Consider the following 25,098-nt stretch of genomic DNA (forward strand, 5'->3'; position numbering starts at 1 on the left):
AGGCAAAGACATTCGACTTATCTAACTTGGTTAGAAAGACTTATTATTTCTTGTTACTGGATGGCATATCATGCTGTTAAGTGGCCAACAAACTTGGTTTCCCTCAAGACAAGTTGAGACCACCTAACTATCCATTATGTAGATGTAACTTGCTTTTATATTTAAAAAATATTGACATACTATCTTTCTTACCTTATACCTAATACCTACAAATATCATATCAATAGAACAGATTATTTCACATATCTAATAAAATACCAAAATACCACTAGAACATATTAAAAATAAGCTTAACATCACACCACCAAAAAAATAAATAAATTTTAAATTAAATTCATCAAACCAATAACCTATCTCAATTTGTCCCCGGATGCGGGTGCTAAATGAGATGGGACAGGCGTGGGTGGATGGCCACATGCCGGCCACTGGCCATCACGTGGCAGCCGTGGAAAACACAAGTAAACGACGCAACTAGTATAAGGTGAAGCTGCAGGGGATAGTTAATGCCCGGCGAGGTAAATCGGCTCAGGCGACGACAACAGTTATGACGAGTGAGCTCCAAAGCAGGGTAGGTGAGGTCATAAGGGATATTACAGTGTATGATTAGAGAATGTTGGTGGTAACGCAGTTGCCTGGCCTCTCCGTCTCCGTCGGGATTTTTTCTCCGTCTGTCTGGCTCATCCCTCAGTCGGCTCTGGTAATAGGGGGTTTGCATTACCCCGTGGTCTGTTGGAATTTCTTCCCCTTGCTCCCTGTGAGAATGGTGAGACCTCGACAACGTCTACTTAGCCGTCGAGGCACTTCTAGAGGGGGAATCTCTCGCAGTCATGAAGCGGACAATGTTGTCCATTGCTGCAATTGCAATATTGCTCGCTCCACTGGAGCTAATCCCCTCCATTCCAGTCAATTCATGGATGCAGGGGCTTCGAGCTCGACTGCCTTGCCTGCCTTCGGCTCTGCTATTTTCAATTTTAGCAGTTCCATGAATAATCCGCGGATTAGTGCGCATGTCTCAGTCCTGTTCATTGAAAATGCCCGGGAAGATGATGATTCCCTGGATGAACATGAGCAGAGGAAGACTGATAACCAGATGCACAAAGCACAGGTTCCTGAAGCTAATACAGAGCAGGAGGTTAAAGGTCCGGCTTCAGACCCGGAAAACGCAAAGCAAAGAAAGCACAATCAAAGGACGGGTATCGGCGAAGAGGAAGATACTTTTCCCACTGCTGCTGAAAGGGAAGCCTATGGTTGGTGCCGGGTAGAGGAAGTGCAAATGGATGATTGATGACGCTCGAGCACAAGGTTCCTGTGGCTTTTTTGTCTGGTCTTCTGGTCTCTTTCGCTGTTTGTTTTGGCTCAGTTATAACATCAATGCTTCTGGTCTCTTTCGCTTTCTGTTTTGTTGTTTCTGTTTCTGAAATTTTGTTAATGGAATGGGTAAGGTCAGTCTCCCCTGCGTGGGCTTGCTCTTGTGGACAGTCTCGCTTATCCTGGTTGCCTCAACTGCTCTCAGGTAACATACCCAGAGCCTGATTCTCTCTTGATTTACCATGGTGTAATTTTTGACTCCTGTACATAATATAATAGTTTAGTTTTTTACCAAGGAGGAGGGGGAGGAAAAAAAAAAAAAAAAAAAAAAAAACACAAAAAAAACTCAATTTGTTTACTTATATTAAGTCACTTCCTAACCTAGAGAAAACCGCAAAATATAACACTCTCAAACTTTCACCAACATCGGTGCCCTCCCACGGTTCCCCAACCTAAATCATGCTGTGAAAAAACGATTATGACCTCTGAAGTACGCTACCATGGAGCACAAAATGATGGGATGGTTTTGTGTCGACTCCAAACCTAATTTAGGATAAACAAATAAATATGACGTGGCCGACCGAAGCACTATTTGGACGTTCAAGTCATGAGCAAGTCTGCAGTACTTCCTTGGAAACCCTAAATAGGTACAGAAAAATGGCTGGCGCCATGAGAGCAGGCAGCATAACTCTCCTCTCATGCACCTGGCGTAACATCCCTTTCTTCTCCCCTTCACACTGTAGTAGGAAGTTGCGTGTGACCATTCCTTCCCCTTCTTTTCCTTCGTTTCCTCATTTCAAAACCCTTTGCTGCTCTGCTTCTTCTCCTTCTGTCAATGCAAAAGAGAACATTACAACTGCTTGCAAACCGTCAGTAACAGAAGAGGCAACAGCAGACGTTTCGAGGGAAGCAGTGGAGGCGTTGGATATCCGAGTGGGTCGCATTCTGAAGGCGTGGAAACACCCAGAGGCGGATTCCTTGTACGTCGAAGAAGTCGATGTGGGCGAGCCGGAACCCCGCACCATATGCAGCGGCCTTGTCAATTACATTGCGCAAGACGAGCTCCAGGTAAATTAATTATGGGTTTTTTAGGTTTGTTAACCCTCTTCAAATTAATTTATTGGTTTTTTGGTTCATTAAACCCTCGTCTTAAAATCGGATTTTGTTAAGGAATCATGCATGTCTGGAATTATCTTTGGGCTCGTTAAACCCTTCTTTTAAAATAGATTTTCGTTATGGAAGCAGGCTTTACATTCAGCTTAGATGTCATGACCAAAATAATCTTGAACTTGCAACTAGTACTGTAGGGGTTGAGATATGCAGCATCTGCGGGCCATCAACGGCTTTGCTTTATTTGCATCCCTGGTGGAGTAATTGACTCAGTTGTCCACAATAACGCCATTAACGCGGGGATATATCTCGGAGGGCGCGAACCTGGGTCTGAGCTCTGAAGGCGCTTTCATATAAGTTTATAACCACTTGAACGCTACCCATTGTTAATGCGATGGATTTGTATACATTTTATTTCGATTTCTTTCCATTCCTAGTATTGTTGAAGAAGGCTTTGTCTGAGTTAAATTTTAGAAATAGGGTGGTACAATTTGAATGGTAGGTCGTATTTCATTAAACCGTAAGGAAGTCTAATGGCATACACATGGACATTGTTACAGCTAAAACATTTTTTGTAAAGGCTTCCAGAAAGAGTTACTCATCGAATATCACCGGGGCCTTGTTTCACGACTCTCGTTGGAGTGTTAAGGTGTACAATAAGGTTCCACTCTTCTTCTGGTTTCCCAACCTCAACATCATTTTACAAAATGGATGAGGTAGATTTTACAGAATAGTTACCGTCAGGCCTGGAAGTTGGAAGTTGAAAGAAATCTGTGTTCTGCCATCCAGTCTGTCAGAAAAATTGTGATTGCTGTAGCCGTTCCCAGTTTCAAGTTTTTGCATATGTTTAATACCCAAATCCCATCACAACATGTGAATTGACATATATATATATATATATATATATATATATATATATATATCACATGTTTCTGGAACGTTCGACGGGGAACGTTTGGAACTTGGGTATGGGTGTCCGAAACGGTTGATCCAGAGTGATAATATTATATAATAAAAAATTGAAAAAATATATAAAAAATAATTATATAATAAAAAATTCTTATATTTTTAAAGTTTTAAATTAACTTTTAATATAATAATATTAAATATATTAATAATATCCATTCAATAATAATTAAAATTAGTTTAGAACAACATTCAAGATTCAATGAAACATAATGCCTTTAACTAAAGCTAAATAAAATAAGTTTTACATTAAATATAAAATAATTTTGACAATAAAAAATAATTTTCTATTATATAAATATATTAAAATCAATTTATAGAGATTTAAGTAACAACTATATTTTTAAAACGAGTTGTCTTTAGTGAGACTTTTTGGAATCTTTTCCGGTGGGTTATTCTGGTCTAATTTCTCTAAATTCCGATAGGAATTTATTGAAATCACAAGCTTGATGGGTAACCCCTACACAATCGAAGTGCCCAAGGGGTTTTTCGGGGTGCTGAATCCATATATACAGTTAAAAAACCAGTTTAAATAGCACAAATCAAGATTTCACCTCAATTTTTTCTGCCGGATTTGGGCACCTGAAAGTCCAAAAAGTCGCACTAAAGACAACTCCATTTTAAAATCAATTTATAGAGATTTAAATATTGAATAAATTTAGCAATGCAAGGGTTATATGTTTATAGAGATTTAAGGAAACATATATTTAAAAATTACCTAATTTAACAACACCATGTACATTTCCAACGAAAATGTCAAGTCATGAAATATTCTTGAAAGATTTGACGAGAATGCTTTAAACTTTAGATTAAGTGTTAGCTGCTTCTTTACAAGTACGAGAGTGCACGAAAGTATAGAATGTGAAAAAAGACGCATAATATGCATACTACCAATCAATTTCTAGACAATGCATTGTCCAGACCAATGTTGCATGAAGCGGGAGCGAAGCGGAAGCGCAGAGCGCGGAAGCGTCATTTTCCAAAAATCTAGGAAGCGAAGCGTCCGCGGAAGCGTCTGCTATATATATATATATATTTTTATATTTTTTTGCATTTATACTCAAAACAAACATCCCAAATACCAAATTAATTGTAGAAGACATGAAAACATGCATATTTTTGCATAAATCAAGATAGATATGGCATCCATGATTCCATTGTAGTTACTAGTATGTACAACAATCATCTATATTCTAGCTATTACAAACATACATCAAATTTTTAAGCATATTATAAAACATAAAACATTTAAGCATATTATAAAACATAAAACATAGAGCATATTATGATTTATCTAGCAAGTGAGCAACTGTCAACATTTGTCATGTCCAAAATTCAAATAATAATGTTTACAAAATATGTCACTTGGTCACCGCCAAGTCAAAAAGGTTCAAAATTCAAATTCACAAGTCTACAAGTCTAATGAGTAATCTATGACAAAAAGAAGTAGATTGTGAATATATCTACTAATCTCTCCTCCTTCCACCACAAATAGAATGTGATGGCAGGCCTCCACGTGGTGGCAATGAAGAAGATGGTCCCTGTGTAAGTCGTGGCACTGGAACTGATGAAGAAGAACCCCCTGCCGTTGGTGTTGAACCATGGAACCTAGAAACCAAGGGACCAGATGGGGGTGGGGGTGGTGGCATATCAACACCCGTGTCATCATCCTAGAATCGCTCAAAAAATTCATGCAAAAAAAAAACACTAGTTAACAAAAAAATTAAAAACATGAATTAGAGAAATGCTTTATAAGGGAAAATTGGAAAATTCATACCATAATGGACATACCTGGATAAGAGAATCCTCTAATTGCTCTAGTCGCAACACTCCATCCTCCAAATTGGGCTCCTCTGGATTCTTGTCCCAAGTCAACAAGTCTTTATTAGACTTTGCATCTTCACAGTAATGGGACAACAATCGCAAGTTGTAATGAACATAAACCAAGCTCTCTGCCCGGTCTAAATTCAACCTGTTCCTTTTAACACTGTGGATGAAAGAATAAGAGCTCCAACACCTCTCTGCAGAAGAAGTGTTTACCACCTGTGATAGCACCCGCAATGCCAAACTCTGTAGAAGTGGAGTAGGCCCTCCATGCATGTTCCACCACTCAAGAGCAGAAAAATGCTCTCGATCTTGAATTGCATGCATGCTCCCAAATGGACCAGTGTTGCTCGTATAGTTGCTCACCTGTCTCCGTACCAATGCAGCCTCCTCATTATCAGGGATTAATCTACTCAATGCAGCCATATATTTTTCGTGAACCTCTTTATCTTGGTGTGGTTTTTTCCTGCTTCCCCCCCCCCAGGTGCTGGTGTTGAAAGCCATGATGGATGATAGTATTTAGGTGTCAAAACATATGCTAATGCATGCAATGGAATATTTAGCATTTCCCATCGGTTTTGCACCTCTTCACGAATATAATTGTACAAGGTGGTATCTCTAGGCTCAACAATGTCTTTAATCTGCCCCAACATGCTATCCATTTGCTCATACACCTCCCCAATTACTGGTCGATCTGAATCTGCAAACTTGATCATGTAATAAATTGGTTTGGTGAATTGCAAAACATATTTAACCTGTGACCAAAAGTAACTGTCAAGAACAGTCTCCTTGACTGCATTAGCACCATCTGTGTCAGTGTTAATTTCATCCCATGTTTCAGCACACACCAGATTAGTTAAAGCTTGTCTCACCCTCACTAGCCGCCTAAAGGTGAGGTAATAACTAGCAAATCTTGTCTTTGCAATTTTAAGCAATTGCAACTTGGAGTAAGTGCCATAGAAGTAGTTTACCCTTGTATGCCCTGTGATGAATTTAATGAGCTGCTTCCCTTTCCTGTAAACCTCAGCAATCCACCCACAATCTTTGTGTTTCACAATATCATGCATCAAAAGGTTCAATGTGTGAACCAGGCACCCAGACCAAAAGATGTGTGGATGAGTATGCTCAATAATTTTTCCTGCTGCCTTACAATTTGCTGCATTATCTGTGATCACTTGAACCACATTATTCGGACCAACATCTTTGATTGATTTCAATAGGAGATTGCAATGTTTTGTGCAGTTGCACTGATGGAGGAGGAGTCATGAGATGCAATAAATACTGCACCACTAGAAGAAACACCAAGAACATTTATCAAATGTTGGTTTCTAATATTTGTCCACCCATCTGATACAATGGATACCCCAGAATCCACCCACTCATGTGTAAAACGTGTCAAAGCTCTTTGAACCTTAGCTTTTTCTCTTTCTAATAACACTGTTCTAGCTTTCTCATAGTTGGGGGCCTTGTATCCTTTTGGGGCTTCATTGATGGCCTTTACCATGTCATGCCAATAGGGAGAGCGAAGCACATTGAATGGTACACCGCAAGCACAAAGAAAACAGACTATCTTTCCATCCACATCATCCCTCCCAGCAACATTAAGGAAATCCCCTATTGTTTTTCTACCTCCAGAGGTTGCAGAAGTACCATGAGGAGATGGGCAACTACCAAATTTAGAGGTTGCACTTGATTCAGAATGAGTTTTTTGTTTCTTGTTTTTTTGTTGTGCAGCCATCTCTATTTGGATGTATTTTGTTCTTTGTTCAGCTGAAATTTTTGGGCAAATTTGTACCCCCACAGAACCCTTTTTTTCATCACTGTCCAACACCCCACAAAGATGCCTCCTCAGACGGGTATATGAACCACAATATGGTTTTCCTCCATGACAATCATGAGGGCACATCCATTTGTAAGATCCACCACCCTTTCCCCCATCAAGTTTGGTCACATAGTTCCACAAGGGTGTTGTTGTACCTTTCCCATCTTGTGCTTCAGTGTCCCCTTCAAGTTCATCCCCTTCCTCTTCAAACCCTTCCTCCTCATCATACATTGGGTCACCAAGTTCATCCCCTTCCTCTTCCCCTCTATTCCTCACCTTTGCCATCATTAAAACCAAGAGTGGAATGATACATAGAAGCCAAAAGAACACCATCTTGGAATATGGATATAGGTGGTGGACAACCTGTAAATAAAGGAGCAAGTAGAAACAATGGGAAAGAGTAGGAGAGGGAGGAGAAAAATACAATTTTTTTTTTTCAAAAAAACAAGGGAGTTTGGGGTTTGAACTTACCTCTTTAGCTCTTGTAGATGAAGTCCTCCAAGCTCTTGCTCCAAGCTCCTCCTCCTTCTCCTAGCTCCTCCTTCTTCACTCCTCCAAGCTCTCCTCTCTTCTCCTCTCCTTTCCTCTCTTCTCTTCTCCTCTCCTCTCTTCTCTTCTCCAACTCTCATAAACTCAAAGTGAGAAAATGAGAAGAGAATGGGGGCTTTATTCTTTTCTAAACTCACCCTAAACTAACCCTAACCCACCCCCTCATGCTAAGTTAAGTGAACTTTTAAAAAAAATAAAAAAAAAACCGAGTTTGATAGCTGACCGCGCGGATTCATATGGAAGCGCGCTTCCGGGCCTCGTGAAGCGTGCGCTTCCGGGCCTGAAGCGTTGCGCTTCCGGAGGCCCGAAGCGCCCTCCGAAGCGCGGATCCGGGCCAACGCTTCCATAATTCCAGGAATCGTGAAAAAAAAAAGGAATCGCGCTTCAGTAAATTTGGAATCGCGCTTCGCCTAGAGGTTCCGGAACGCTTCCGTACGGGACGCGATTCCGGCCTCGGATCCGGGGGGGGGGGGCGATTCCTGCAACACTGGTCCAGACTACACTCTTAAAATATGAAAATGCTTTCAAGTTCATATGAGATTGGGGAATTCTCTAGTGCCATTACTTTATTATAAAAACGAGTCCCTAAGAATACCAACAGTGAACAAGAATTGCAGGGTTGTTGCACCCTCCATTGGTTTGACAACCACACGAAAAAAAGAGTGTGAACAATGGAAAGATGTGTGACCGTTTCCACTTCATGCATGCATTTTTTAGTTTCCACTTCATGCATGCATTTTTTAGTTTCCACTTCATGCATGCATTTTTTAGTTTCCATTTCAGTTTACTCCTTAGATCTAGATTCTTGAGCGTCCACAACCCACAAACACTCCGCCCAGAAATGCCTTGTACATGGAAGTCAATTGTCCAATTATGACAAGGATAGATCATAGTTTTAAAAAACGGCAGTTTCGAAACGGAAACGGCCGAGTTGGTCCGTTCCATTGCCCTCCGGAGTGACTCGGTACAAAAAACGGCTCGGTTGGCCGAGTCAGCCATGACTCGGCCAAATCGGCGATTTCCCGTACTGACTCGGCCGAGTCACAAACAGCGGCCCGTAACCCACTAAAACAACGATTTAACATTATTTTAATGAAACTTTAAGGGGTTTGCGGATTGGTTTGGACTTCAAGGTGTTTTATGAATTAGCTAAATGTTATTTGGGGTCCATTCCCCCTCCCATGAAATGACTCAGGATGTTTGAGAGTGGTTTCAGCCTCATTGGATTTCATATGGAGAAAGTAGAATTTTAGATTTCATTCAAAATCCAGCAGACTTATCAGTTTTTCAGGAAAATTAGGATTGAAGGATTGCAATGTTTCCATTGAATTTTGTCATGTATTAGGGTATGGAACTTGTATTTAATCAAGAGCACCAATCCCTATATGTACCTTGATGTTAGTGACATTGGTTGTCGAACTCCTCTAGGATTCGCTCCCAAACCAGGAGCTTCTGAAAATGTCGCTCCCGCTCCCGTTTTCGCTCATGCTTCCAAGTAACACAAAGAAGAGAAACCGTTTGGATAAAAAACGGTTAAATGATCTAGTTTATGTCCAATACAACCTCCAACTTAGACGAAACCATTTGCTAACAAAATACCTGATTCAGATCCCATTGTGTTGGAAGACATTGATCCAACATCAGGTTGGGTAGTGGAGAGTCGTCCAACAGAGTTTGATCTTGATGAGGATCTTGATTTAGATTTAGATATCGAGACATCAGTTGAACTTGAACATGTTGTTAAGTTGAATGCAGATCCCAATCCACCAGCCTCAGTCTCACACCCAGCAAGGACTCCAGTTGTAGGTGCTTCCTCTGCTCAGCCACGACAGAACCGCAGCTGCATATCTACTCTATCTCAGCTTGCATCTGCTACAGTTGCACACCCTGCTAGTGGTACCACTTCTACAGCTGCAGTTGGAGATGATGATGATGAGGAGGAGCCATGGGGCCCCCTGTCCGACTCTGATGATGATCCAGAGATTGATCGACATGGTCTTGGGTCCTCTGGCAGTAGCTACTAGCCAGTAGCTATAGTACTAGTACTGGAGTTTGGTCACAGTTTACTTTTGTTGTAGAGGCCATTTATAGCCTCCTTGGTTATGTGTTTTTTGTTTTGAGTCTTTGATCATGTATGACAGTTGACTATGTATTGCCATTGGGTACCATTTTGATATAATGGATTGGTTCATGAGCCTACTTTGATCATATGTTGTCTTCCATCTATATTATAATGCTGTGTTTGGAAACATGAATGAAAATCTTTAAAATTATGTTTAAAATCTTTAAAATTATGTTTTTTTATTAAAAAAAATTAAATATTTAATGTATTTTTTACAACGACTGAGTCACTGAAATCGAGCCGGCCGAGTCATTACCGTTTCAGAGTCGGAGTCGGAGTTTTAAAACTATGGGATAGATAGGGACACTTTGGGGCGTTTATTTGTTGCTCAAGGCGCGTGGCCGTTCCCAATGGTGGGAAACTTGAAAACACCACTCCCATTTTCCAAGATTAAAGTATTCCATGTGCCAGAAACGTCCCTTAGCTCCTGTTCCAAAGCTCCTGGGAACGTAGAAATCTCTGGGATGGGTTCCCTACAAGTTGGGAGTGCTACCCATGCAACTAATATATATATATACACACACACACATTTAACGTAAGACAACAAGGACTACTCTTATTCTCTGATTTTACATAGGTGATACAGGATTTAAATGCAAGCATGCACTTAGAAAATTAGACACTTGTGTTTGGTGGCCTTGGAAAAACCCACAAGGGGAAAACCAATTCTAAAGGAGGATTTTATTTGCTTCTAAAGGAAATTTGTACAACAGAGAAAAGTCAACCTATCTCCCTTTTTGTGTTTCTTGATGTTACTGTCAATACAGAGAAATTAGAGCCTCTACACAGTCAAACTGATTTTTAGCCATAAATTTTATGCATGAACTTTTTGACAATGCCTTGATTTCCGAGCCAAATATAGCTGAAATTCTCTTGGAAATTTGTGCCTCAAACTTTGACAAAATACCTCTATTTCTAAACTGTTAGGGCCTCGAAAAACTCGTTGATATATTGATATTTTTTGGGTCTTCTCACCCATAAATCTTGGCATGGTTTCTTTCGTTAATTTTGACCTAAACTCGGCTTGAGGACCCTGCAAACTCGGCCCAAAATCGTGGAGCAAAAATCTCTGGTTTCGAGCCCGTGTTCTTAGCTGGAAATTCGAGTTGGTAGTCTCTCTAGAAATTCAAACTCTTCTCCTTATGCACAATAATCTAAACCTCCGTTCACGCTGTTAGCTCTCCTCTCCTCAATAACGCACATGGGAATAATGAGCCTCACATCTCTCCTTTTTACTCTTTTGTCTCTCCAAAGGATGAGAACCCTAACCCTTAAAAATCAAGAGCTAAGATTAAATCTGAGCCCATAAGACCAAAGAATGAAATTAAGTCCCCCACTTGACCCCCTCCCTCATGTGGTTCCCCTCAATTAATGAGTCTCCTAGTACTTTTTAATGTTTTGTACCATGTGCACTTTTTTCACTCATAAAGTCACTTTTAAAACATGAAAGTCACTTTAATAATTTAAAGTGTACTTAATACTTTTCTCATAAAGTCACTTTCATAAGACATGTGGCTTTAGTAAATTAAAGTACATAGTACATATCTCATAAAAATTACTTTAGCTCATGGATCATGACATTAATTAAACTCATAATGTCACTAGACAAAAGGGCCATTAATATGTCTTCCTAGGCCAAAAGGATAAAATGCTCTAGGAAACACCTCTTTGGTACCCTTATTTTCAACTCTCCCTTTTACCAAGGAAGGTGTTTCTCACCACTCCCACCTTGTCCTTGAAAAATACATGCTTGCCCGGCAATGGCTTGGTGAAAATGTCTACTACCTATTCATTAATGGCTATATACTCAAGTTTCACAGCTCCACTCTGAACCCAGTGTCTGATGAAGTGGTAACTGATCTCAAATTCTCAATATGCTTTGGTCGATCATGAAATATTGGATTCTAAGAGGGTTTGATACATCTCTGATTATCACCGTATATCGTAGTTGGTCTTAGCCTTTGACCAAATAACCCATATAGCATCTTACGAAGCCAAAGTGCCTCGCAACTAGCCCGACTAGCTTCCATATACCTCTATTTCCTGCTAAACTATGACACAACAACTAAGCCCCACGAGAAACAACATCCAAAAGTACTCTTCCTGTCACTAACACTGCCAACCCAATCTAACTCTGTGCAACCAATCAATCTAACTCCATCACCCTCGACATAGTCCACTGTGCCCTGTAGGTACCTCAATACATGTTTCACAGAACTGATCAAATGATGATACAAGGTGGGGTTCACCATCTCGGAATCTGAAGCACACAACTTCTTGTAGTTGGTGATCATAGGATCAGCTATAGGCTTGCAACTCTCCATATGAAATCTCCTCAGGATGTCACCGGCATACCTGCCTTGGCCAATGAATATATGCCCATACTCCTGCGAAACCTCCAACCCCAAAAAGTAATGCATTAGGTCCATATCGGCATGTCAAACTTTGAAGTAAGATTTCCCTTGCGGTGCTAGATGAGTTTGCCCTCTCTTGTAATAAACAAGTCATCCACATACAGAACCATAATGAGTGGATCATCACCAACCATAATGAAATAGAGGTTCAGATTTGCATAGTTCTTCCGGAAACCCATGTGCTGCAAGTAGGCATCAATCTTGTCGTAGCATGCCCTTTACGCCTGCTTCAGTCCATATAAGGTTTTCTTAACCTTGTACACATGAGACTCCCTCCCATGCACCTCAAAGCTTGTGGCTTCTCAATGTACACCTCCTCCTATATAACTCCATTGAGAAAGACGATCTTCACATCTATCTAGTGAATCCTCCAAACCACACCTCAGTTGCTAAAGATATGACTGCTCTAATTACGCAGAGAGGCGCTCTACAACCCAGTATGGGGTAGATGTGTGTGTGTTAGATGTTAGATGTGTAAACTTTAGATGTTAGACATGTAGGAGTTAAATATGTGAATATTTTTTATATGTTGGGCTCATAAGCATATATTATGTTATTTAAACATTTTGACTTGGTTAAATTACATTAAATATAAAAAAAATAAAATAATTAAAATAAATTTGAGAGAAAATAGTAAATTTACCAAAGATTTTTGGGCGCCATGTTTTTGAAACCCATGGCTTTGCCCATTGTATTCTTCTTTAATGGTCAAATTATATAAAAATAAATAAAATAAAAAATAAAAATAAAACAATAAAAGAAATAATTAATAATTAATATTTTTTAATAAAATTGAGATAAAATAGTAAATTTATGGATAGAGGTTTATATTCTTCTCTAATTGCCAAATTACATTAAAAAAGAAGTATTTAACGATTAATAATTAAAATAAAATTGAGATGAAATAGTTATGGATGGAGGTTTTTGGGCCCCAAGTTTTTGCAACCCATGTATTTAACGATTAATAATTAAAATAAAATTGAGATGAAATAGTTATGGATGGAGGTTTTTGGGCCCCAAGTTTTTGCAACCCATGGTTTTGCCTGCAATATTCTTCTCTAATGTAGCCTATTTAAAGGTATTCTTCCCTTATTTGAGACATTCATTCCAATAAAAGCTTTTAGCTAGATCAAAATAAATCCTAATTTCCACAACAAATATCATAACCCTGACCAACTTTCATATCTAATTTGACAATAGACTTTATAACTTTATTATGTTACCCTCCACTCTTGCAAAGATAGAGGTATATATTCTTATTGGGTTTTACGGTATAACAGAGGAGCTTACTACTTTTTACGGTGTAACAATAGAGCTTCATGTAGACGGTCTTTACTGTCGAGTTTATATATATCAAGCAAACCTAGATGCCCTAGGAGGGATCAAATCTCTCGAGGTGCAAACATTTCCTCAAGTTTTGCACTCAAAAAACAGGTTTGCACCATGAGAGATTTGATCCCTCTCGACGCATAATGGGTCCAGAGTTAAGATGGATCTAGGTTGGTGGAAGTGTAATGAGCAACTGGTGCAAAGGTCTCCTCATAGTCAACTCCCTCTACTTGTGAGAACTCCCGTGCCAGAAAATGAGCTCTGAACTTCTCCACGAGGCCATCCATAACATGTTTGATCTTGTAGAGCCACCTTGATGTCACAACTGATTTCCCCTCAGGTCTCATAACTAACTCCCAGACATCATTCTTCATGATGGAGGCATACTCCTCCACCATGGCATCCCTCCAGATTTGTTGAATCGCGGCCTCCTCATAACTAGCTGGCTCTGTCTCCACAACATCTACCACAAAGCCACCCAACCTCTCTAGTGGTTTGCTCTCCCTCACTGACCACTTGGGTTTCCCCACTGCCTCCTGGGCTTCCTTTAGGGTCTCACAAAGCCATCTTGGCTTCCTCTTCCCTTTAGTAGCCTCCTTTGTTGGTATGGGAAAATTCTCAATTGGAGCCTCTCCTCTTGGCGAGGAAGGCCTTCTTGTGATTAGTGGTGATCCTGGACTCTGAGATCCTGCACAAGGTGATCCTGCACTCGGTGATGCTGGACTCTGTGAACTTGCCACCCTTGAAGTAGGTGATCCTCCTGATCTTGCTGTACCACTTGAAGATCTTGAAACTGTGGTGTGACCCTTACTGAGGAGCCTATTAGTCTTCTTGATCAACCTCCTGAGACCTCCTCAAAGCCTCCTTTGTTGGTATGGGAAGATTCTTAATTGGAGCCTCTCCTCTTGGCGCTTCTTGTGAGTAGTGGTGATCTTGGACTCTGAGATTCTGCACAAGGTGATCCCGCACTCGATGATACTGGACTCTGTGAACTTGCCACCCTTGAAGTAGGTGATCCTCCTGATCTTGCTGTACCACCTGAAGATCTTGAAATTGTGGTGTGCCCCCTGCTGAGGAGCCTATTACTCTTCCTTATCAACCTCCTGAGACCTCCTCAAAGCCCTTTCCTCCTCAAATTTCACATCCTGCCTCAGGACAAGTTTCCTAAGTGTAGGAATATATATATGATGGGCCTTGTTGGTCTTACTGTAACCCACAAGAATACCCTTCTCTGCAGTGGGTTGCAACTTCCTCCTCTTCTCGTCAGGGATGTGTGAATATGTAAGGCACCCAACCTAGAAAAAGCCTCCTTGGGCGTCTTACTCCCTAAAATTCTATGTGGGCTCCTGTTCTGCAAATACACTGTAGTGTTACACGCCACGACCCACAAGAAGAAAGGTAATCTTTGATCATGCAACATAGCTCTAGCTGCACCCACTATAGCCTTGTTGTTGCTCTCCGCCACCCCATTTTGCTGGGGGTTATAAGACACTTTATACTCCCTTTTGATGCCCACATTCCTACAAAAGTCCATCTCTTTGGAGGTATACTCACCCCCATTATCTGATCTCAACACCTTGATCTTTTTCCCTGTTTGGTTCTCCACAAGAGCCTTAAACTCTTGGAACATCTTGAAGACCTCATCCTTGGTCTTCAGAAAGAAATCCAGGTCTTCCTGGAGTGGTCATCAATGAAAGTCACATAGTACTCACATCCACTCAAAGATACATGAGACATAGGACCACAAACATCAGAGTGTACCAAGTCTAGGATACCTGCAGCTTTGGTGTCACTGCTCAGGAAAGGTGTCTTAGTGTACTTTCCCAAAGCACACCCCCGCACACATCATGATGCTCTGTGTTGAACTCAGGTAAATTAGTAACCATCTCCCTCAACATCTTGAAAGTTCCATGGTGCAAGTGGGTTGTCCTCCTGTGCCAAATCTCACATGACTCACTACTGTTGGTTTGTGCCACCAAGGATCTAATAGGCTAAAACATAAACCTGTATAGTCTCCCATTGTGGACTCCAATCACACGAGCAAACTTGATACGAGATCCTCTAAGATATATCAACACCTGTCCTCCTTTGGACACCACCTCATAGACTGATATCAAGTTCTTCTTCAACCCTAGAACATAAACAACATTTGTCACTTTTAGAGGAGGTAACGACTCCTTCTGGAATGACATTGTTCCCGCTCCTGCTGCTTTGACCTTGGAGTTATCTCCAAGCACAATCTCCAAGTCAATATCATCCTCCAAGAGACTCGTGAAGTGCTCTCTCACTCTAGTCATATGGCAGGATGCTCCACTAGGGTTACACATGGGAAAATGTGCCATGAGTGGCTAAAATCCCCACAAAGGCATGTTGAAACTTGAAATATGTAACTAGGTTTGGTCTTCATAGTGGCACATGTAATCGTGATTTTATGTATTTAATGAAAAGAAAAAAAAATAAATTTATTATTTGTGTTCTTGAGGCATGGGTTTCATGCTCAAGGGAAATTTATTTTTAGGTCAAGCACCCATTGGGTGCTTCTAGGTTTGTCATAAAGTCAATTGAGTCATTGTCATGTATTGAAGACCCATTTGGGCATTATACATATTGTCAAGAAAAATTTATTTAGTCAAAATAGAGTTAAAAGACCCTCTAAGACGTTGTCATGGCACAAAGATCAAGTCAGCCTACATGAAGGGACAATTCGGCCTCAAGATAGCAATTTGTACCCCTCACAAGCCTATAATAAGAAGGAATTCAAGCTCATTTAAAGACTCACTTAAGCAAGTTCGATCTCCTCAACATAGAAGCTAGAAAAGGACGAAGAAGAAGGAGAAGAAGATCAAGATCGAAGTTTTTGGGCCTCTCTCTTTTTCTCTCTTTCGTTAGGGTTTCTACAGTTTTCGGGCTAGATGAAATTCCTGCGAAGTCAAAGCTTTGAAGTTGCAATGTTGAAGTTGTGAAGCTACTTTTAGATCAAAGCTGTGAAGCTGCTAAAGCTACATCAAGGTCGAAGTTGCTAGGTTAAATTTGTTGAAGTTGCTAGGTCAAAGTTGTTGAAGCTACTAGGTCGAAGTTGCTGGAAGGTTGAAGTTTGTTATTGGAAGTTGTGTAAGGAAAGCTCATCAAGAAGGATGGCTTGGTCTTGGAGGGTCTTGGTCAAGGCTCATAGGTCTTGGAATTTGTCAATTGAAGTTCTATAAGAAGAGAGGGATTCTAGTGGGTTTTCCTTAGTTGGAGAGGTTTTGGCCCTCGCTCATCACCTATATCTTATGTCCTATTGGTTCATTGTTCTTTATGATTTGGTAGCTGTTTGACGATAGAGAACACTAATAATAATAAAGGAAAGAAGAAGTTGATCAACTTAAGTAAAAATACATCACAAGTAGTTATTAAAGTAAGAGAAATCACCTACACTTGTTGCCCCCTTGATTTCTCAACAAGGCAAACTCATCCACCTCTTTCGATAAGGTGAACTCTGTGTCAAATCTGGAAGTGAACTCGTCCACCTTTGCTGAAGCTGCAACTCCCTTCTTCCTTCCCTTCTTGTTGGGACACTGAACGTCATAGTGACCCATCTTCCCACAAGCAAAGCATTTCACTTTGCTCATGCCCTTCTCCTTTGCCTTCCTTCACCTTTTGCTTCCCCTTCTCTTGCTTTACTCCACTATAAGACCCCTTCTTGCCTTCTTCTTGCCCTTAGCAACAAGGGCAACATTCTCCTCCTCACCCTCCCCACCACTCTGATTGCCAGCCTTGGCACTCCTACTAGTCTCCTCCTAGATTAAATCATCCAGTCTGGAAAGTGCTTTTTGGTCACAATATCATGAATGAATCCATCCCATTTCTTGGTCGAACCATCTAGTACAATCTTGACCAACTGGTCCTCAAAGATAGCCTCTCCCACGACAACCAACTTATCTTTCACCTGTGAGATCTTGGTGAGGTATGAGGTCACATTGTCAATCTGGGTCATTTTGGTGTTTCTTAGCTTTTGCCTCAACACCATCTTCCTGTTCTCATTAGAACTCTGGTGTAGTGTGACTAGGGACTCCCACGTCTCGTAGGCAAACTTCTTCCCGGTCACATGAGGAAACAAATGATCTTTGATGGCATCAAGGATGATTCTCCTTGCCTTTACATTCCTCTTGTTGAAGTCCACCAACTAAGCTTAATCAATAGGAGGTTCCACAAGATTCTCCACTATATCCCACACTTCAACTTTCCTCTAGCGAAAGCATCATCCTTTCCTTCCAAGGGCCAAAATTACCAGCCCCACTCAGTCTATCCTCCACCCTCAAACCAGTTGCCATGGCCCTCACAACCAACAAATCTTTGGGTTTTTGACTGAGGTTTAAGTGACTGTTGTTCATTGATATGGCAGAGGTTTGCTTGCTGGTCTTTCTATCAGCTGATGAAAAAACTCAGATCTGAAGTGTCTCAGGCTCTTACACCATGTAGAAAAATTGTGATTGCTATAGCCCTTCCCAGTTTCAAGTTTTTGCATAGGTTTAATGCCCAAACCCCATCACAACATGTGAACTGATATATATATATTAGCATGCATTTAACATAAAACAAGAAGGACTACTACACTCTCTGATTTTACACGGCTGATGTAAGATTTAAATGCAAGCATACACTCAGAAAATTAGACACTTATTTTTGGTCTAAGACCCTGGAAAAATCCATAAAGGGAAAACCAGTTCTAAAGGAGGATTTTAATTGTTTCTTAAGGAAATTTGTATAGCAAAGAATAGTCAACTTATCTCCCTTTTTGTGTTTGCTGATGTCACTGTCAGAATACAGAGAAATTAGAGCCTCCACACAGTCATAAACTTAGACTGAATTTTAACCTCACATTCTGTGCATGAACTCTCTGACAATGCCTCGATTTTTGAGTCAAATATAGTAGAAATTCTTCTGGAAATTCATGCCTCAAACTCTGACAGAATACCTCAATTTCTGCATTGCTAGGGCCTCGGAAAACTCACTGACAAACTGATATTTTTTTGGGCATTCTCACTCAATCTCGGCATGGTTTCTCCCTTTAGTTTCGGCTTGAACTCAACCTAGCAACCACCAAATGTTTTGGCCTGAACTCGGTTTGAGGACCCTGCAAACTCTGCTTGAACTCCTGGAGAGAAAATCTCGGGTTTCGAGCCTGTGTTCTTAGCTGGAAATTCAAGCTACTAGTCTCTCTAGGAATTTGAACTCCTCCTTATGCACAACAATCTCTACCTCCCTTTAAGTTGTTAGCTCTCCACTCCTCAGTAACACACATTAGAATAATGAGCCTCCTTTCTCTCTTTTTTCCTCTTTTATCTCTCCAAAAGATGAGAACCCTAACCCATAGAAATCAAGGGCTAAGTTTAAATTTCATCCCATGAGATCAAGCATCCCACTTGATCTCCTCCCTCATTTGGTCCCCCTCAATTAATGCAATTAATGAGCCTCCTAGTATTTTTTAATGTGTTGTACCATGTGTGTTTTTTTCTCTCATTAAGTTACTTTTAAAACATAAAAGTCACTTTAATAATATAAAGTGTACTTGCTACTTTTCTCATAAAGTCACTTTCATAACACATGCGACTTTAATAAATTAAAGTACATAGTACATATCTCATAAAAAGTGCTTTAACTCCATGACATTAATTGAACTCATAATGTCACTAGGCAAAACGGTCATTAATGTGTCTTCCAAGGCCAAAAGGATAAATGCACTAGGAAACACCTCCTTGGTACCGTTATTTTCAACACAGTCCTTGCTCTCGGTTCATGTTTCTGGAAACAACTTTATACAATGGCTATTTATGCAGATCTTGGTAATGTTTTTGTTAGAATTCCAAAGTACAAATAACTTTGATAACTTCATTGAATTTTTGATTATGATAACAACAAAAATAATTTGCTTTCATTTTTGTTTCTTCCATAAAAAACAATTCTATATTTAATATTTCAAGCAGAAATTAAAACATGCATTGCAATGTGCTTGGGGGCACTCAGAAACCTAGCGAGCAACAAATCCGATCAAAAGACTATGATACCTTTGTCGTTTATCAAGAAAGTACATAAATCAGAGAAGTTTGCCATATATAGGGTTTTCAAAAACACTTACAGAATGGTCCTTTTTGGTTTCCAGATCAACTCCACAGATACATAAAAATAACAAGTTCCGCTTTATCAGCAACCCCCTTACATTTTAAGATTGCTACTGTGGTTAGTCTTTCTGTTGGGTTTGGCATACAAGAAATTGAAAGTGGAGAGTTGGGAGTTGGGATTTGGCCAATTCCTCCTCTCATATCAAGCTTAGATTTATCAGCATACCTCTGACATTTAAGCCAGCTGCTGTGGCTATCTCCTTGTTGGGTGTGTCATTCAAGGAATTGAAAGTGTGTGGGAGTTGGGATTTGGCTAGTGCCTCCTTTCTAGTGAAAGTAGACATAGAGTTGGCTTACACAAGTTTAATTAGCTCAAACATTTAACTCTAAATTTGTTGAAAAAGAAATTTTAGAGTTTTTTTTTGAATTCCTTGATTCTTTCCAGGATTGGAAAAAAGGTCAAATTATGAAGGTTACCTTACCATGATCCAGCCATTGACCAATTTAGAGTCTCATAAATTCTGAACAGGTAAAGCTTCCTTCTTTTGCTAGCCTCAACAATGATCATAGAGAGTTCACTTTTGCCTAGTTTATTTGTTCCCTCTCGCAATGCATCTTTGAAGCAAATTTTGCGATCTCTCAGAAATAAAGCTCCTCTTGCCTCACACTTCCCAAGATCTCTTTGTCAAACTCCATCAAAATATCGCCATGCGTAGGATTTGTCTATATTTGAGCAGACAATTATCTTTGGAGGTTTTTTCTTCCATTATTTCCACACCTGTTTGTACGTTGGTGGTTTAGCTTGAAGGGGAGGAAATTCTTGTTCTGAAAATTCTTTTTGCTATGGACAAGCTAGAGTGCCCACGAGATTATGCATGATAGGGCCTTATGGTTTTTGATTGCTTTGTCATTAAACTTTCTTCCAAATACACTACTACAAAGATTCCACGCGAGGAGCCTTAATTTCAAGTCAATTACAAAGCTTCCTTCCATTCTTCTTTGTGATTGAACAATGAACCAACAAGTGATCTATAGTGGCATCATCTTTTTATTTATTTTTATTTTATTTGTTAATCCTTTTTTCAGAGTACACATTTGCTTGGCCCTTGCCATATTCTTTTCCCACATATTTTTCAAGTTGGAGTTTGTTAGAAAGAGCTAATCAAAGGAATAGTTTGGTTTTTAAAGGAGATTTTATTTTCCAGATGGGCTTTTGCCACCACTTTATCAGCATCCCTCTGACATTTTAAGCCAGCTGCTGTGGCTATCTCCTTGTTGGGTGTGTCATCCGAGGAATTGAAAGTGTGTGGGAGTTGGGATTTGGCTAGTGCCTCCTTTCTAGTGAAAGTAGACATAGAGTTGGCTTACACAAGTTTAATTAGCTCAAACATTTAACTCTAAGTCTGGTTTTTAAAGGAGATTTTATTTTCCAGATGGGCTTTTGCCACCACTTTATCAGCGTCCCTCTGACATTTTAAGCCAGCTGCTGTGGCTATCTCCTTGTTGGGTGTGTCATCCAAGGAATTGAGAGTGTGTGGGAGTTGGGATTTGGCTAGTGCCTCCTTTCTAGTGAAAGTAGACATAGAGTTGGCTTACACAAGTTTAATTAGCTCAAACATTTAACTCTAAATTTGTTGAAAAATAAATTTTAGAGTTTTTTTTTGAATTCCTTGATTCTTTCCAGGATTGGAAAAAAGGTCAACTTTTGAAGGTTACCTTACCATGATCCAGCCATTGACCAATTTAGAGTCTCATAAATTTTGAACATGTAAAGCTTCCTTCTTTTGCTAGCCTCAACAACGATCATAGAGAGTTCACCTTTGCCCAATTTATTTGTTCCCTCTTGCAATGCATCTTTGAAGCAAATTTTGCGATCTCTCAGAAATAAATCTCCTTTTGCCTCACACTTCCCAAGATCTCTTTGTCAAACTCCATCAAAATATCACCACTTGTAGGGTTTGTCTAGACTGTATATTTGAGCAGACAATTATCTTTGGAGGTTTTTTCTTCCATTATTTCCACACCTGTTTGTACGTTGGTGGTTTAGCTTGAAGGGGAGGAAATCCTTGTTCTGAAAATTCTTTTTGCTTTGGACAAGCTAGAGCGCCCATGAGATTATGCATGGTAGGGCCTTATGGTTTTTGATTGCTTTGCCATTAAACTTTCTTCCAAATACACTACTACAAAGATGCCATGCGAGGAGCCTTAATTTCAAGTCAATTACAAAGCTTCCTTCCATTCTTCTTTGTGATTGAACAATGAACCAACAAGTGATCTATAGTGGCATCATCTTTTTTATTTTTATTTTTATTATATTTTTTAATCCTTTTTGCAGAGTACACATTTGCTTGGCCCTTGCCATATTCTTTTCCTACATATTTTTCAAGTTGGAGTTTGTTCGAAAGAGCTAATCAAAGGAATAGTTTGGTTTTTAAAGGAGATTTTATTTTCCAGATGGGCTTTTGCCACCACTATTGTTCCTCTCCTACCTCTTCCAAGGACATTGCCATATATCCTAGTTGTGTATCGTACCTTCTTGAGGATCTATTATTGTACCTTCAACTTAGATGTCATGATCGAATTTTCTACTAAATTGTAGCTAGCCTCAGTTGAGATATGTAACATTTGTGGGTCATCATGGTCTTTTCTAAATCTCTAGTGGGTAATTAATTTAGGTGCCAGTGGCCACTTTAACACAACAACATGCTATTGGGGGTTCGAACTTGGGTCTAGGCATTGAAGATGCTTTAATATATCCACTTGAACACTACTAATTGATAATTAATCCATTGGATTTGAATGCCATCCATTTATATAAACTTTATTTTGATTTAATTTTCACTTGGTATGTTTGAAGAAGGCTTTGTTTGTTTGAAGCCTTAATAGTGTTGTACAACTTAAACACTAGGGGGTATTTAAATAAGGCCGAAGTAAGTGTCATGGCCGACTATTTGATTACTGATTGGAGTAAAATTAAAGGTGTAGACATGGACATTATAAGGCTAAAACAATTTCTATAAAGGTGTTCAAAGAGTTATTTAGTGAAGTAACGGGGTCTTGATTCACTGCTTTTATTCGGTGAGTATGAGGGTGTACAATAAGGTTCCAACATGGACATTGTAAGCCTAAACAATTGTCTATAAAGGTTTCTAGAGAGTTATTTAGGGAACTAGTGGGGCCTTGATTCACTAGATTGGTTGGGTGAGTAGTAAGGTGTATAACAGAGTTCCATTCTTATTGTGGTTTGCCTCACCTCCACATCATGTTTACAAAATAGATGATGTAGATTTTGGCAAAATGGTTATAGTCAAGCCTATCAATGTTTAATTTCTATTACTCTATTGGATAAATGCATATTTCAGGTTACTGTGGAAATGCTAAAAATGTGAAAAATCTATCATTGGTAGTACTATGTGGCTAAGTCACAACACACATTCTCCCCCCCTTGTGTTTCCTATTTTACATGTTGGACACGACACGTGTCCAACATGAGTTTGACTGGTGTTGGACCCGAGCTCTCTTGGTGTCTCGAAATTTGGACACGTGTCTAGTGAAAAAAAACATCCCAAATCGATTTATTGCCTCATTCTCATGCCAAGGGCAATTAAGCAATGTTAGAAGGGATTCCAAGTGTTGTGAAGTGGACTTGTTTGGGCCCTACTAATACTATTAATGGTAGTGTTAAATTCTTAGATTTTTAACATTATCATTAATTGACTCAGGATGTTTGGGAGTGGGGTTTCAACTTCATTGGATTTCATATGGATAAAGTAGAATTTTAGATCCCACTCAAAATTCAGCAGACTTACCAGTTTTCAGGATTTTAGGATTGGGGGATTACAACGTTTCCATTGGAGATTGTCATATATGAGGGTATGGAACTAGCAATTAATTAAGAGGACCAAACCCTCTATGTACCTCGATGTTGGTGGCGTTGATTGTCAAACTTCTCTGTCATGACCCTAGTAAAAATGCACCCATCACTCAAATAGAATCTCAATTTGACATGTTAAGCTTTTTATATGTTATTTTAATGCTTAGAGGGTTATATTGATGATGGGGATCCCATTATAGGCATTGATTTTCATGATATGTAGTTCTAGCTATTTGTTGTAGCATGATTTTTTTTGGACTATATAGGCCATTTAGGGCCTCTTTGTTGATATATTTTTGGTTCAGAGATGGATTGCACTCTGCTATTTTGGTTATTTGCTTAGTAGTGTGATCGAATTTGTATCATCATCATGTAAATGTTTTATATATTTCATATTTTGTGTAATTTACTATTTTTTACATTTTTAATATAAATTATATTTTTTAATATATAACATGTCCTCCGTGTCATGTGTTGGATACTCGTATTTTCTTGTCATTCATGTCCCAGGTCCTCGTGTCATGTGCTATTGTGGTTATCAGGTGTTGCTAGGCGACTTGAGTGAATTCTAAAATGTTGTCACTACAAATTAATTCAAGTCTGTATTACTTGAATCATTGCATTGAGAGAAACTAGGTGCATAATACAGCCCAAGTTGGGGGTTTGAATCTTCAACTATGTGTGTGCGTGTGTTTGTGGGGGGGTGCGGGGGGGGTGCCTTTAATGTTGATGATGCATTGAATTTGGAGACTAATACAAACCCATTTAAATTTGCGTGTGATGTGTGCTTGAAGAAACTCAAAGTATGCAACATTGTGCTTGATAACCTTGAGGTGCATTTCAGACTTGGGTTAGATGGGTTTGTGCTACTGCAGGATCTTGCAACCCAGCTCAATAATGAAGTTCTTAGTATTTTTTATCTCTAAAGCTCGAGGCTTTCGAGCCATTGCCTTAAATAGTGAAATTATGAGCATTCGCGATGCTTCCCAATTCTCCCTCCCTCGGCAGAATAGAAGAAACAAATGAGAAATTATGGAAAGGGTAATGGAAGGAGACTAATGTTTTACATGTATGTACATTGCATTTATAATTTTTTTACAAAATACCTTTGGTTGTTCTTTATAGTATTTTATAAACTTTTTCCTAATTTTTAGTAATCATATTTTTTTTGGAATTTTGGATAAAGTGGCCATGATTTTGACTCTTGAATATGCTGGCCTTACTGTGGTGTGTATGTAGGGCAGGAATGTGGTAGTCCTTGCAAATCTTAAGCCAAGGAATATGAGGGGTATCAAATCTAATGGCATGCTTCTGGCTGCCTCAGATGCATCTCATGAAAATGTAGAGCTTCTTACACCGCCTGAAGGTTCTTGTCTTGGGGAGAGGATTTGGTTTGGTTCGGAAGAAGAATCAAACAGTCAGTCTGATGCTGCTTCACCTAGTCAGGTATTTTCATTTAAATGGTTTTTTTTCAAGAAAACAATCATTATATTTGGTATTTCAAGTGTGAAATCAGAATATACATTGAGCAGCCTTAGAAGCTCCTATTGCATGTACATGACAAAAGTAGAGCATTTTCACAAGCTTGATCGAACTTATATCTACTTATAAATAGTCATCCTTGGTTCCCAAATGGCAACTTATATGATCGAAAAGATCCTATCTGGCCTACTCCATCA

The 25,098-nt window shown here is 39.5% G+C and overlaps 1 protein-coding gene across 7 annotated transcripts in view; it reads left to right on the forward strand.

The window, feature by feature from the left end:
• The first annotated feature begins 1,850 nt into the window (after window positions 1–1,850).
• LOC149201117 (uncharacterized) overlaps window positions 1,851–25,098 on the forward strand; it is a 61,898-nt gene continuing 38,650 nt past the window's right edge. For 4 of the 7 annotated variants that reach the window (XR_016253859.1, XR_016253860.1, XR_016253858.1 and 1 more), the window contains exons 1-2: window positions 1,856–2,376; window positions 24,659–24,865. Coding sequence is in view for 4 of the 7 variants with exons in the window: in XM_089402878.1 (XP_089259004.1) it covers window positions 1,876–2,376; window positions 24,659–24,865 (708 nt within the window). In the remaining 3 variants the exon portion in view is untranslated. Of the gene's footprint in view, window positions 2,377–24,658; window positions 24,866–25,098 lie in introns of all 7 variants that reach the window. The other 3 variants (XM_089402880.1, XM_089402879.1, XM_089402881.1) reach the window with 2 other exon arrangements.

The sequence above is a fragment of the Pinus tabuliformis genome, chromosome 2_1 (assembly GCF_031772625.1).
Source record: "Pinus tabuliformis cultivar Carrire ecotype Pingquan chromosome 2_1, CPIR1, whole genome shotgun sequence".
Classification (NCBI taxonomy): Eukaryota; Viridiplantae; Streptophyta; class Pinopsida; order Pinales; family Pinaceae; genus Pinus; species Pinus tabuliformis.